This window comes from Callionymus lyra, chromosome 12 (assembly GCF_982586985.1).
Source record: "Callionymus lyra chromosome 12, fCalLyr1.hap1.1, whole genome shotgun sequence".
Taxonomy (NCBI): Eukaryota; Metazoa; Chordata; class Actinopteri; order Syngnathiformes; family Callionymidae; genus Callionymus; species Callionymus lyra.
In genome coordinates, this window is record NC_141829.1 from 15236486 (window position 1) to 15250091 (window position 13606).

Sequence of the window (13606 nt, forward strand, 5' to 3'; positions counted from 1 at the left end):
CATTAGTGAACAGAGAAGCAGATGAAGTGCAAGAATGCTCCTCCCATGATGCAACACTAATAGACTCAGGGACTCATTCATTCCTTGTGCTTTTAAAATGTATAACTCTGAGTTCTGGGGTAGGAGCCCAGTGAAAGGATGATGCTATTCCATTCTATGTTATTCTTTGTATCCTTTTTCCTTTGTATCCTTTTCTTTGTATAATTTCCTTTGATCTATGTTCCTTTCATTTGCGCTTTGTTCTTGTCCTTGCTTTTATAAAACTATTTTCTGCTGTGTACTGGAAACCCAATTTCCCAAAAGAGATCTCCAGAGGAATTAATAGTCCATCTAATCTATCTGTTTGCACTCTGTTATATCTTTTGCACTTTGCTCTTTTTATTGCACTTTGTTCTTGTTCTTTCTTTTATGAAACTTGCTTTACCTTCTATTGTCTGCTGTGTACTGGAATACCCAAAGTGCAAAGAGATGACAAAGTGCAAATATAAAGGCGCTTCACAGATAATAATTACTTATGTACTTAGATATACTTCCATAGATTCAGACCCACCATCCTAACGTGTCTTTGTGTCCTTGAATGCAGCACAACATTGTCAAATCCACTTAGAAGTCTGACGCTATCCAACTTCACTCTGGATTGATCCACCTTTAATGATGTCGTAGTTCCTTGCACAAGTCTTTGACCCAGATCGCTCCCAATCTCCAGCCCAGTGTCCCGACATTCCTGCCATTAAGCTATGAGAGATTAATGCTAAATCACTTATAAAAGCGTGTCTCGGGAACGCGAGAACATGGTTCCAGAGTCTGGTATTTTTTTTTTTTCAATCACTTGAGTTTAAAGTAGTGTCGCAGCATCCGCGTGGTCCTGAACCCGCTGCTGATGAAGATGATGATGATGATGATGATGGTCGCCGAAGAGCGGAGATGCATTTAATGTGTCCGATCACTGACGGATGTGTCTCGGAGTCGGCCGCTATATCATGATCTCACTTTACGGAATCACTTTGAATTAGAAGGCCGACCTGGGGGCATGTGGTAACTTTTAAGGTGAAGATACTTATTAATGTTAACAGATACAAAGAAACCTTTTGCATCTAATTCAATGCAACTATAATGCTAATATTTTTGTACATTTTGTAAAAGTGCTAATAAATAGCAGCGTTAGCAAAATCTATTTTACTAAAAACAGTTTACAACCGTATCGCTAGTGATTATGGCTTTACCTTTGATAGCATTGCTAACAACATTACCAGCAACCAAAGCATGAGCATGTTACTGTTTCAACAATGATAGTTTTAGCAAAATAAAAAAGATACCGCACATGAAATTATGAAAACGATTTTTTGCGGCGAACTTTTGTATCTAATTCAATTAGATACTATAATGCTAATCTTTGTGTACATTTTGCATGACACAAATGCTAACAAACAGCAGCGTTAGCAAAATCTATTTTACTGAAAACAGTGCTAGTAACCGTAGCGCTACCAATAATACCGCTGATGGCATTGCTTACAATATTAGCATTTTATACAACATTTTATTGTATTAACTGTAAATTTTGTTTGTTTGGGATTTTTTTTCCGTCTCCGTTCAGTCTTACCTCTCACACTAATTTGAGAAAACATTGAGACAATGTAAATATCGGGGTTTTTTTATGAAACGTTTATTTCTCATAGATTTTTTTCATTTTTTTTACATCATCACTTCAATTTCTTAGTCAACATTCCGGAGTACGTGATAAACAGTACATCAGTACAGTGTTAGCAACAACAAATCTAGCATTAAAATGTTAGCAACATAGCTTAAACAACAATAAATTAACTTGGCATCAACATTGTCAACAACAGCATTAGTGACAGAATTATTAGTAACAACTGCAGCTTCAAAAAATCCTTAACAATAACCTCTCGACTAAAACTAACACTGTTACGTCTTGATATCACGCTGTCGCAATCTCTTGTCGAAGCTATTTTTGTGCATATTTGTGCGAATTTGACCAGATTTTTAACAAAACACACTGCAGTGTTCTTTGAGTAATAAGGCTTCCCGAGCATTGAATTAAACAAGCAAACAAATTTGACTTGTCAGACATCTCTGAGCAATTTCTCCTCTAAGATAGTCCTGTGTGTCTGGCAACGACGTGGCGGAAGAACGTTGTGTTCCCACTTGTGTGCTGTTCTTGGGAGCTGGCGTTCTTGCCAGGGGCTCGTAGCGCCGAGAACACTGTGGCCAGAGAGTGTCGAGGATTATCAATTGGGTCGTTGGGTTCTGTGCCCTCTGTCGAGGTGTGTGTAGGTTTGTGGAGGTATGTGGAGTGTGTGGTGACGGTTTGGGATTGTCATCCCGCTGTAGTATAGAGCAGAAGAATAAGAACTAATATCAGTTTAAACCTTAATTTATTTGTTTAAAATGCGTGTCAGAATAATGCATGACCTCAGCAAACGACCTTTAGACTGTTTTTATTAGTTAGTTATGAAGCGGAAGTGATATGATAAATATTTGTCATATAACAATTTCCCTAATTCAATTACTACTTAGTTTCCTCTTTTTACTTTTATTATATACCATTTGTGTACTGTTATTTTTCAATACGTTTTAACAATAATTAAACTTCTACATAATTGTTCTTTCTCATGTTAACTAAGTTGACCTAGTTTTATTAAATGAATCAAACTATTGGAATAAAAATTTGTGTTGCATACGTATTATATATTACAATAACATGTGTGTTTATATTGTTCAATATAAATGTAAAGGTCAATTAAATCTCTTTCATTAATTTACAGATGAAGAATATAGTATTGAAACCTTTGGTTGTAATTAAATGTTACTGACTCCTTTAAGAAACATCTTAAGACGTTTTTATTTGTTCAGGCTTTTCCTTGATTTTCTGGAACTCCTGTTGTTATCAGTTTTATCTTGATCTTTAAAGTATATACTTTATTGAATATTGTTTTGATTGTTTAAGCGCTTTGTGACCCTGGTCTGGAAAAGCGCTATACAAATAAAAATTACTTACTTACTTACTAGCATTGTAGAGTATTGGCCATCTCTTATTATTCTATACGATTTTAATAACAACGAATTAAACTTTAACTGGAAATATTGAGTACTCTGTGGCTAGGTTAATGGAACGGGAACATTTCCGACGACGTGACTTTTCAACACTGGGCAGGCGACTGGTTGAATCAGCAGTTTGGCAGGTGTTATGGAGCCAGCAGCGAGGGTAAACAGCATTAGTTAGACAAAATATGAGTCACACAAGCTTAAGATAAACATTTTTTTATAAGAGTTTAAACTGCTCCAGCTGAAATAACACTTTGTCCCCGTGTGTTGGGATGATTGCGATGTGCCACCGAGTAAATACCCGGCAGGGTTTTTAACATTTTCAGACGTGTCTTAGCCCTGCTACTGTCAGAGTTAAGGTTGAATAAACACAAATAACTTCAATGTCTCGCCTCGGGCTTGAGAATGCTGATGCCCTTCTGTGATAACTGAAAAACCAAAATTAACGTCATATGTGGCATAAATCCAACTAACTAGGTCTTTGTCTTAACCCGTTTCATTTATTTTTCTGTGGAACAAAAATCTGATCCGTTTTGCCGGAAGAGATTCAGTAAATTCGCTAGAACTACATTAGCAACAGCACTGCAAGAAACAAAAGCTTAACGAGCAAACATGGTAGCAACAACAAGCCATGGCGATGATTGTGCTAGCTACGACTGTGACAAAGTAGCTCTAGCAACTAAAGCATTAGCTACAACTGCGTCAAAACTGCGCTAGTAACTTGAGCTTCAGCAACAACTGCGTCAAAACTGCAGTAGCAAATATAGCATCAGCAACAACTGTATCAAAACTGCACTCGCAACTATAGCATCAGCTAAAACTGCCACAAAACCACGCTAGCAATTGTAGCATCATGAACAACTGCGGCAAAACCTCACTAGCACTTAATAGCATTAGCAACAACTGCGTAAAAACCACACTAGCAACTATAGCATCAGCAACAACTGCCGTAAAACCACAATAGCAACTATAGTATAAGCTAAAACTGCCACAAGACCACGCTAGCAATTATAGCATCAGCAACAACGGCGGCAAAACCTCACTAGCACATAATCGCATTAGCAATAACTGCGTCAAAACCACACTTGCAACTATAGTATCAGCAAAAACTGCGGCAAAACCTCGCTTGCAATTATAGCATCAGCAACAACTGCGCTAAAACCACACTAGCAACTATAGTATCAGCAAAAACATGGAGAATACCAAACTACCAACTATAGCTTTAGCAACAACTGCGGCAAAACCACGCTTGCAACCATACTATCAGCAACAACATCGAGAAAACCAAACCACCAACTATAACTTTAGCAACAACTGCGGCAAAACCACACTAGCACGTATCGCATTAGCAACAACTGCAGCAAAATCACACTAGCAACTATAGTATCATCAACAACATCAGGAAAACCAAACTACCAACTATAGCTTTAGCAACAACTGCGGCAAAACCACGCTAGCACTTATTGTATTAGCAACAACTGCGGCAAAACCACGCTAGCAACTATAGTATCAGCAACAACATCGGGAAAACCAAACTACCAACTATAGCTTTAGCAACAACTGTGTAAAAACCACAAGAGCAACTGTAGTATCAGCAAAAACTGCGGCAAAACCCCGCTAGCAATTATAGCATCAGCAAAAACTGCGGTAAAACCACACTAGCAACTATAGTTTCAGCTAAAACTGCCGCAAAACCACGATAGCAATTATAGCATCAGCAAAAATTGCGGTAAAACCACACTAGTAACTATAGTATCCGCTAAAACTGCCACAAAACCACGCTAGCAATTATAGCATCATGAACAACTATGGCAAAACCTAACTAGCGCTTAATCGCATTAGCAACAACGCCTGCAAAACCAAACCAGCAACTATAGTATCAGCAAAAACTGAGGCAAAACCTCGCTAGCAACTTTAGCATCAGCAACAACTGCGGTAAAACCACACTAGAAACTATAGTATAAGCTAAAACTGCCACAAGACCACGCTAGCAATTATAGCATCAGCAACAACGGCGGCAAAACCTCACTAGCACATAATCGCATTAGCAATAACTGCGTCAAAACCACACTTGCAACTATAGTATCAGCAAAAACTGCGGCAAAACCTCGCTTGCAATTATAGCATCAGCAACAACTGCGCTAAAACCACACTAGCAACTATAGTATCAGCAAAAACATGGAGAATACCAAACTACCAACTATAGCTTTAGCAACAACTGCGGCAAAACCACGCTTGCAACCATACTATCAGCAACAACATCGAGAAAACCAAACCACCAACTATAACTTTAGCAACAACTGCGGCAAAACCACACTAGCACGTATCGCATTAGCAACAACTGCAGCAAAATCACACTAGCAACTATAGTATCATCAACAACATCAGGAAAACCAAACTACCAACTATAGCTTTAGCAACAACTGCGGCAAAACCACGCTAGCACTTATTGTATTAGCAACAACTGCGGCAAAACCACGCTAGCAACTATAGTATCAGCAACAACATCGGGAAAACCAAACTACCAACTATAGCTTTAGCAACAACTGTGTAAAAACCACAAGAGCAACTGTAGTATCAGCAAAAACTGCGGCAAAACCCCGCTAGCAATTATAGCATCAGCAAAAACTGCGGTAAAACCACACTAGCAACTATAGTTTCAGCTAAAACTGCCGCAAAACCACGATAGCAATTATAGCATCAGCAAAAACTGCGGTAAAACCACACTAGTAACTATAGTATCCGCTAAAACTGCCACAAAACCACGCTAGCAATTATAGCATCATGAACAACTATGGCAAAACCTCACTAGCGCTTAATCGCATTAGCAACAACGCCTGCAAAACCAAACCAGCAACTATAGTATCAGCAAAAACTGAGGCAAAACCTCGCTAGCAACTTTAGCATCAGCAACAACTGCGGTAAAACCACACTAGAAACTATAGTATAAGCTAAAACTGCCACAAGACCACGCTAGCAATTATAGCATCAGCAACAACGGCGGCAAAACCTCACTAGCACATAATCGCATTAGCAATAACTGCGTCAAAACCACACTTGCAACTATAGTATCAGCAAAAACTGCGGCAAAACCTCGCTTGCAATTATAGCATCAGCAACAACTGCGCTAAAACCACACTAGCAACTATAGTATCAGCAAAAACATGGAGAATACCAAACTACCAACTATAGCTTTAGCAACAACTGCGGCAAAACCACGCTTGCAACCATACTATCAGCAACAACATCGAGAAAACCAAACCACCAACTATAACTTTAGCAACAACTGCGGCAAAACCACACTAGCACGTATCGCATTAGCAACAACTGCAGCAAAATCACACTAGCAACTATAGTATCATCAACAACATCAGGAAAACCAAACTACCAACTATAGCTTTAGCAACAACTGCGGCAAAACCACGCTAGCACTTATTGTATTAGCAACAACTGCGGCAAAACCACGCTAGCAACTATAGTATCAGCAACAACATCGGGAAAACCAAACTACCAACTATAGCTTTAGCAACAACTGTGTAAAAACAACAAGAGCAACTATAGTATCAGCAAAAACTGCGGCAAAACCCCGCTAGCAATTATAGCATCAGCAAAAACTGCGGTAAAACCACATTAGCAACTATAGTTTCAGCTAAAACTGCCGCAAAACCACGCTAGCAATTATAGCATCAGCAAAAACTGCGGCAAAACCTCACCAGCAACTATAGCATCAGCAAAAACTGCGGTAAAACCACACTAGTAACTATAGTATCCGCTAAAACTGCCACAAAACCACGCTAGCAATTATAGCATCATGAACAACTATGGCAAAACCTAACTAGCGCTTAATCGCATTAGCAACAACGCCTGCAAAACCAAACTAGCAACTATAGTATCAGCAAAAACTGAAGCAAAACCTCACTAGCAACTATAGCATCAGCAACAACTGCGGCAAAACCACACTAGAAACTATAGTATAAGCTAAAACTGCCACAAGACCACGCTAGCAATTATAGCATCAGCAACAACGGCGGCAAAACCTCACTAGCACATAATCGCATTAGCAACAACTGCGTCAAAACCACACTTGCAACTATAGTATCAGCAAAAACTGCGGCAAAACCTCGCTTGCAATTATAGCATCAGCAACAACTGCGCTAAAACCACACTAGCAACTATAGTATCAGCTAAAACTGCCGCAAAACCACGCTAGCAATTATATCATTATGTACAACTGAGGAAAAACCTCACTAGCAACTATAGCATCAGCAAAAACTGCGGTAAAACCACACTAGCAACTATAGTATCAGCTAATACCGCCACAAAACCACGCTAGCAATTATAGCATCAGCAACAACTGCGGCAAAACCTCACTAGCACATAATCGCATTAGCAACAACTGCGTCAAAACCACACTAGCAACAATAGCATCAGCAAAAACTGCGGCAAAACCACACTAGCAACTATAGTATCAGCAAAAACATGGAGAATACCAAACTACCAACTATAGCTTTAGCAACAACTGCGGCAAAACCACGCTTGCAACCATACTATCAGCAACAACATCAGGAAAACCAAACTACCAACTATAACTTTAGCAACAACTGCGGCAAAACCACACTAGCACTTATCGCATTAGCATCAACTGAGGCAAAACCACACTAGCACTTATCGCATTAGCATCAACTGCGGCAAAACCACACTAGCAACTATAGTATCAGCAACAACATCGGGAAAACCAAACTACCAACTATAGCTTTAGCAACAACTGTTGCAAAACCACGCTAGCAACTATAGCATCAGCAACCACTGTGGAAAAAACAAGCTAGCAACTATAACATCAGCAACAACTGTACCAAATAATCCACAAAAGGTTTAGCAACCTCACCTTAAATATTGCAGCAATTTAACAAATAGAGTTTAGGCGACACAAGCTTTAGCAAAGACAGCCTCCAACTTCCCAATCGAAGCAGCCCTGAAAACACTTGGCCTTTCTTGGCTAAGAAATGTGTCGATGTGTTCAAGGAAATTGTTAATAAAAGGGGTGGGACAATAAAAGAGGTACAAATTAAATAGAGATTGCAGTCAAACTCCTGGTCGCTCGCTGACAGTAACTGATGGATTACTGACAGATCTGTCAATTCTGGTCATCAATACCGTATGTGTGATGTACATCAGTGTTCTCTTCCTGGAGGAGGACAATTGGAATTCCAGTCAGATTGATTCTCACCATCACAGAGATGACTGATGACCGGCAGCGAGATGATGGCCGCTGTCATTCTCTCCATCGAGGTGATGCATGTCAGGCCCTCAGACGTGCTATGGAAATAAGCAGCTGCTCACGCTGTCACGTCTGCGCCGGGATTTCCCGTTTCGACGTTCTCACGAGGCGTCCCGGCACCGCGTCCGCATTCATCTCGTCGTCTCGCTCGCGATTCGCGAGGAAAGTGTCGCACTTAAGAGTCGACGTCGCTCAGTGATCGGCGCTGTTTCCATGCCATAGATCAGTGGAAGTATTCTCTGATGTGGTGGTCATGTGACGCCGACATTCTCTTTCATTTCATCTGGTTTCACCGTCACTCGTTCATACTACGTCTTTAAAACTCATCAATATTGTTTATGGATGATTTTCATTGTGAAAACTGGATGTTTAATTGTTGGCTTCATATGGAAGTATATCAATGCTGTCAGAAAATAATATGGATGAATCTAACCTTGAAAATATTGAAATTTAAAAATTGATTTCCACCAAAAATGTCCAAGATTGAATTTGTTGAATACTTGAATCCACTCATTTCTATATTGAGAGATTTTTATTTATTTATTTAATTGTAAAAAATAATTAAAAATCAATTACTTTTGTTTACACCTAGAATTTCATCATTGTCGTCCAATAATTGAACAAGAAACAATATTTTTAAACTATAGTGTTTTTAATTTGTAGCCTTTTTAATTCAATATAAAAATGTAAGCACCAATAAACAAACGTAATTTTCTAAATTTAATAGATTCGAATTACTAGTGTTGTTCAATGTTTTCATATTTTATCAACATTTCCATTTTATAAACCTTTTCTTTTTTATTTGGTAACCTTTTAAATTGAACAGAAAAAAATATTGGCACAATTATACCGACATTTTTATATATTGAATTTTAAAGGTTACGAATTTAAAACAACTGAATTTAGTTAATGTATTCTGGAAGTATTGGAATTCAATTTCTATGGGTACTTTTTTTTAATAACTTTGAAAAATATCCTAAAACAAACGCAACAAATTCAATCTTTCAATAAATAAATACTTTAAGTAAGAACAAATTCTACATTTGAATATATAAATTATTTAATAAAATTATATATATATTCTGACAGCACTGTTTTACTTGAATGTAATGTTTTATGTGAATTGTTTTCAATAGATTTCTTGTTGTTGATATAATTTAATTAATAATTCTTAAAGAAATAACTCAATCACTTCCTTCTCCGTTGTGGCCTCAGATGCCTCCCAGGCGTCACCAGTCGATCGGGGACAAGGCCGCCACGATGGGGGATCTTCTGCGGTGGAGGCGGGTGCAGTGCGAGGGGCCGGGGACCTGGAAGCGGCGTCCTGCTCAGACCCTTCCCCCCGCTCTGCTGCGGACCAGACGGAAAGCGTCGCCATGAACCGATGGTTCGACAGAGACATTCATCTCAACCAAACTTTATTTATTCTCCAGTGGACCAAGTGACCTCAGAACCCAGAGGGAGGGGGGGAGGGAAGGAGGGATGTATTTATTCATGGCGCTTCTGAATTAATCGTGTCGGATTAATGCGAGTATCTGAGACGATATATTAACATGAGGAAGGTTTACTGTGGATGGAAGACATTTCTTATTTTAATAGTTCAAAAATTACATTGATATTTATGTTTTAATATTTATGTTTACTTTACTAACAGAGAGAATCACTGTTTTCTAATATATTTTTTCATTATTTAATTATCTTTTTTATACTTTTTAAACACATTGAATGTTTTTTTCAACATTTCTTACTTTCCTTAAATACAAAAAAAAGAGCCATAAAATAATGAATTTTACATTGAAATAAGTGACTTTTAAACTAAGAAATGAGTCACCGCCACTATTTTCACGGACACTTTATCGACAAGGTTGAATGGACGCAGGTTATTGGACTAAACAAAAAAAAAACATGGTGCTGAAAACACCCGACGTGCTCTTTGTGTGCGTGAGTCTCTATCAAGGTTCCCACTACGATGCCTTGGGGCGCCCCAGCTCCAGTATTACACGCTCGTCCGTGTTCAGGTACTCTCGTTCAGGCTCCTTAAAGGCCACAGAAGCCCAGGATCTACAGTACGTACCCAGGGGTCCCCGGGTGACCTCAGTAACAAACAGACAACAACAACAAAAAAAAAATCCCATGGTGCACGCTGTTACCACCTGCCTTGAAGGAAAACACACGCTAACCTTTACGATCGCTTTGGTCTGAGGATCCCCCGACGGATATAAAGTTCATGTTGTCATCCTGCAACTCTGTGCCAAAGCTTCAATACAGACGAGAAGACGCTATCAGATGAAAAAAGAAAAAGATGAGGTCAGTGTTTGTTCAGATGACGACCCCCTCGTGTCCCGAACTGACCCTCAAACTCTTGGACCTGCTTCCGTCCCAGTGGGATCGAAAAAAAAATACTGGTGTCTCCTGTCGATCTTGTGCTCGACTCACACTTGAACCATGAGGGATGATATTCATGTCATCAAGCGTTTAATATAGACAAAGAGAGAGTCCGTCGCTTCCTCATTAGCCTTGACCTATTTAGGTATCAATGCTAGCTCGTCACATGCTACTAGTTACTGCTAATCGCGTTATGACGGAGAAAAAATGGTGAGGGTCGGGAAGAAATGTATTTCTTCCTCGTAATTTGAGTTCTAGGAAACATCAGATTAAGTAATTATTAAATAAATACAAAGGTTTTTCGGAGGAGTTGGGTAGTGAGGAGCGACTTTCTAAGTAGACAAGGAGGGTTTTGGTGCCCAATGTCTTCCAGTTCGTCCATCCTTCCATTTTATTTACCGCTCATTTCCTTATGGGGGTTTGCAGCCTATCCCGGTTTCTTCAAGTGAAAGGTGGGGGACACCCTGGACAGCACACCAATCTGTCCAAGGGCAGACCAAGACTGAGCTTAAGGGCTACAATTATTCCTCCTTTCTCTCCTATTTTAGGACCCCAACCCCTATTGGATTGACCTACTTTTTGGATTTTTGAGCTTTTGCGATAGATATTCTGAAAAATATAAACGAAAACAACCAAGCATGTGATCCACCTGAACTACTTTTATCACCGACTGGTGGATGTTTTTTTCAGGTGTTTTACATCATAGGCCAGGAAGTGGTCCACCTTAAGGGGGTCAGGACTCCTCTTAACGTCAACCACATCCTCCATCATTTGTCTGGCCCCCCCCCTGCCATCCCGAATTGGTTCCTTCCATCCACCCCACCTTCACTCTCTTCTTCACCTCATAAACTTCAAAAGTGAGTGGAGCACAAATGAACGTTTCAGTGTTGGATCTGTAAATATGTGAAAAAAAAGAGAAAAAATCAGAGTTAAAACTGTCTGTGATGGTGGAACTGAGATGACGAATGTCTCGGGTACGATGCAATGACTGAGATGTTTATTTCAAAAATGTGACTTCTTTTTTTTTTTTTTTTAACGGTTCTGTTTGTACAGACGATCTATCGCACACGATGTTGTGTTGTGCGACAGGCCGGGGGCGTGTCTCCGGCGAAAGAAGAAAAATCACTCTCAATTGTTTCCGGTATCAATATCCTTCAATCGATCCCTCATTCCCGCTGATCACCCGCAATGTGTTGGATTGATTCTGCCTGGGTTTTTTTTTTTTTGTGGATTGACGGCGAGATCAATCCGAGCTGCTGTCTGTGCATGAAGGCGCACAAATATCCAACGGTAGAATGTTTTACTAAAAAAAACAAACTCTGTGTAGAAGTCCATGTATGTACGCCTCGCCTGACGGGGGCGCCGGAGGTAGCATGGGAAACGCGCCGCAATGCAGGGCGCCGTTTTTCATCCGCTGTGATTTAGAGCTCAATATTTTGTTCGTGATAAAAGAAGCGACCTTGTGATATCAGCGATGGAGTATTTATAGCCTCTTCATTGAGCCTGGTTTTCTGGCCACGTAAGACTAGCTATTTATTCCCTTTTTTTTTTTTTTTTTGATCTTACCTGGAACATTCTAACGTGATTATCTTGAGGAGATATTACAGCCTCCCACAGCTCTGAGTCACCGCTTTTTTTTTTCCCCATCTGGGTGTTTGTCATCGATTGACAACATCGGTCTGTTAACCACATTAGCTGCCTCAATGCAAAGACGACCGAGCTGAGCCTGCCATAGACATTTAAAAAAAAAAAAAAAAAAAAACTTGTAGCGGTTGAATATCTGCCAGATATTTTCTCCATAAGTGTCGCCATGTTTGCGGGCTCTCACTGCCTTTCATATTTGTATTTATTTTTTAAAAATTCTTCTGTACATAACATGCGGATTCTGTTGACCTGCATCTGTGTTCATGGTGATTGTTTCATATTTCTTATGTTTACCGATGTTTTATAAATACTTGTACAGCAATAAAGAAGAACTGTGTCAATGTCAGCACGGGGTGAGTCCAAGTGATGTTCAAGTCTCACCGGAGCAGCTCCTCTAATTCAACACCATGGTACTCGGGTAGTGAAATGATGAGTTGTCATGTTTCACGGGTAAGAAAGGGGGTGAAGTCAAAAACAAAAGTTTAAATAAGTTTTGTTTTGCAGGGTGTTTGAGTAGCTTGGTCGACCAGGAGAGACTCAGAGTAGAACCACCACTCCTTCCGAGAGAAGGCCAGGTCGTCTCGGGCACGATCAACAAAAGACTCTTGAAGAAAAAGAATGGAAGCATTAAAGAAAAAAAAGGTATCAGAAAATAAGGTCGAATCAAATACAGAAATTACATTATTTTGATATTAGAAGTAGACTTAAATAGACGTAAAAAAAATTGATAGTTGCATTAAAATAAATGTGTTAATACCTAACAATAATTCATTACTTCATCACTAAATGTGTGCTAAAAAAACTAATTAAAATAATATACTTTAACTATATTTTTAATGAAATCATAAAATGGAGAAGCATTCTAACACAATAGTATCAGTTAGAAGTATTAATTATCGACCCAGAGGCGCAAAAACAAATGTGCTTGAGGTATGCCTTTTGATGTCACTGGGTCAAAGGTGAACAACCTCAGTGGTTTCATAATACACAAACTTTTTTTTTCGGCCATCGGGTCACCTTGAGCCTGAGATAACGCAAGGGTTAATGAATAATAACAGTGTAATATTGACCCTATAGCAGTTGATAACAAATGATAAGAAAAATATATATAATATATGTTTTATATATATATATATATATATATATATATATATATATATTATATTTAGGACTATTTTTCTGCTTCCACTATGTGCAATCCAACTTTTTCTTCTCAATCATTCAATCCCGAGA

At 39.1% G+C, this 13606-nt stretch overlaps 1 protein-coding gene across 2 annotated transcripts in view; it reads left to right on the forward strand.

The window, feature by feature from the left end:
• myo16 (myosin XVI) overlaps window positions 1-9800 on the forward strand; it is a 113190-nt gene extending 103390 nt beyond the window's left edge. Inside the window, exon 35 of one of the 2 annotated variants that reach the window (XM_087803434.1) lies at window positions 9560-9800. In XM_087803434.1, coding sequence (XP_087659560.1) covers window positions 9560-9724 — 165 coding nt within the window. In that variant the 3' untranslated portion in view covers window positions 9725-9800. The remainder of the gene's footprint in view (window positions 1-9559) is intronic. The other variant, XM_087803433.1, reaches the window with a different exon arrangement.
• The last annotated feature ends 3806 nt before the right edge of the window (window positions 9801-13606 follow it).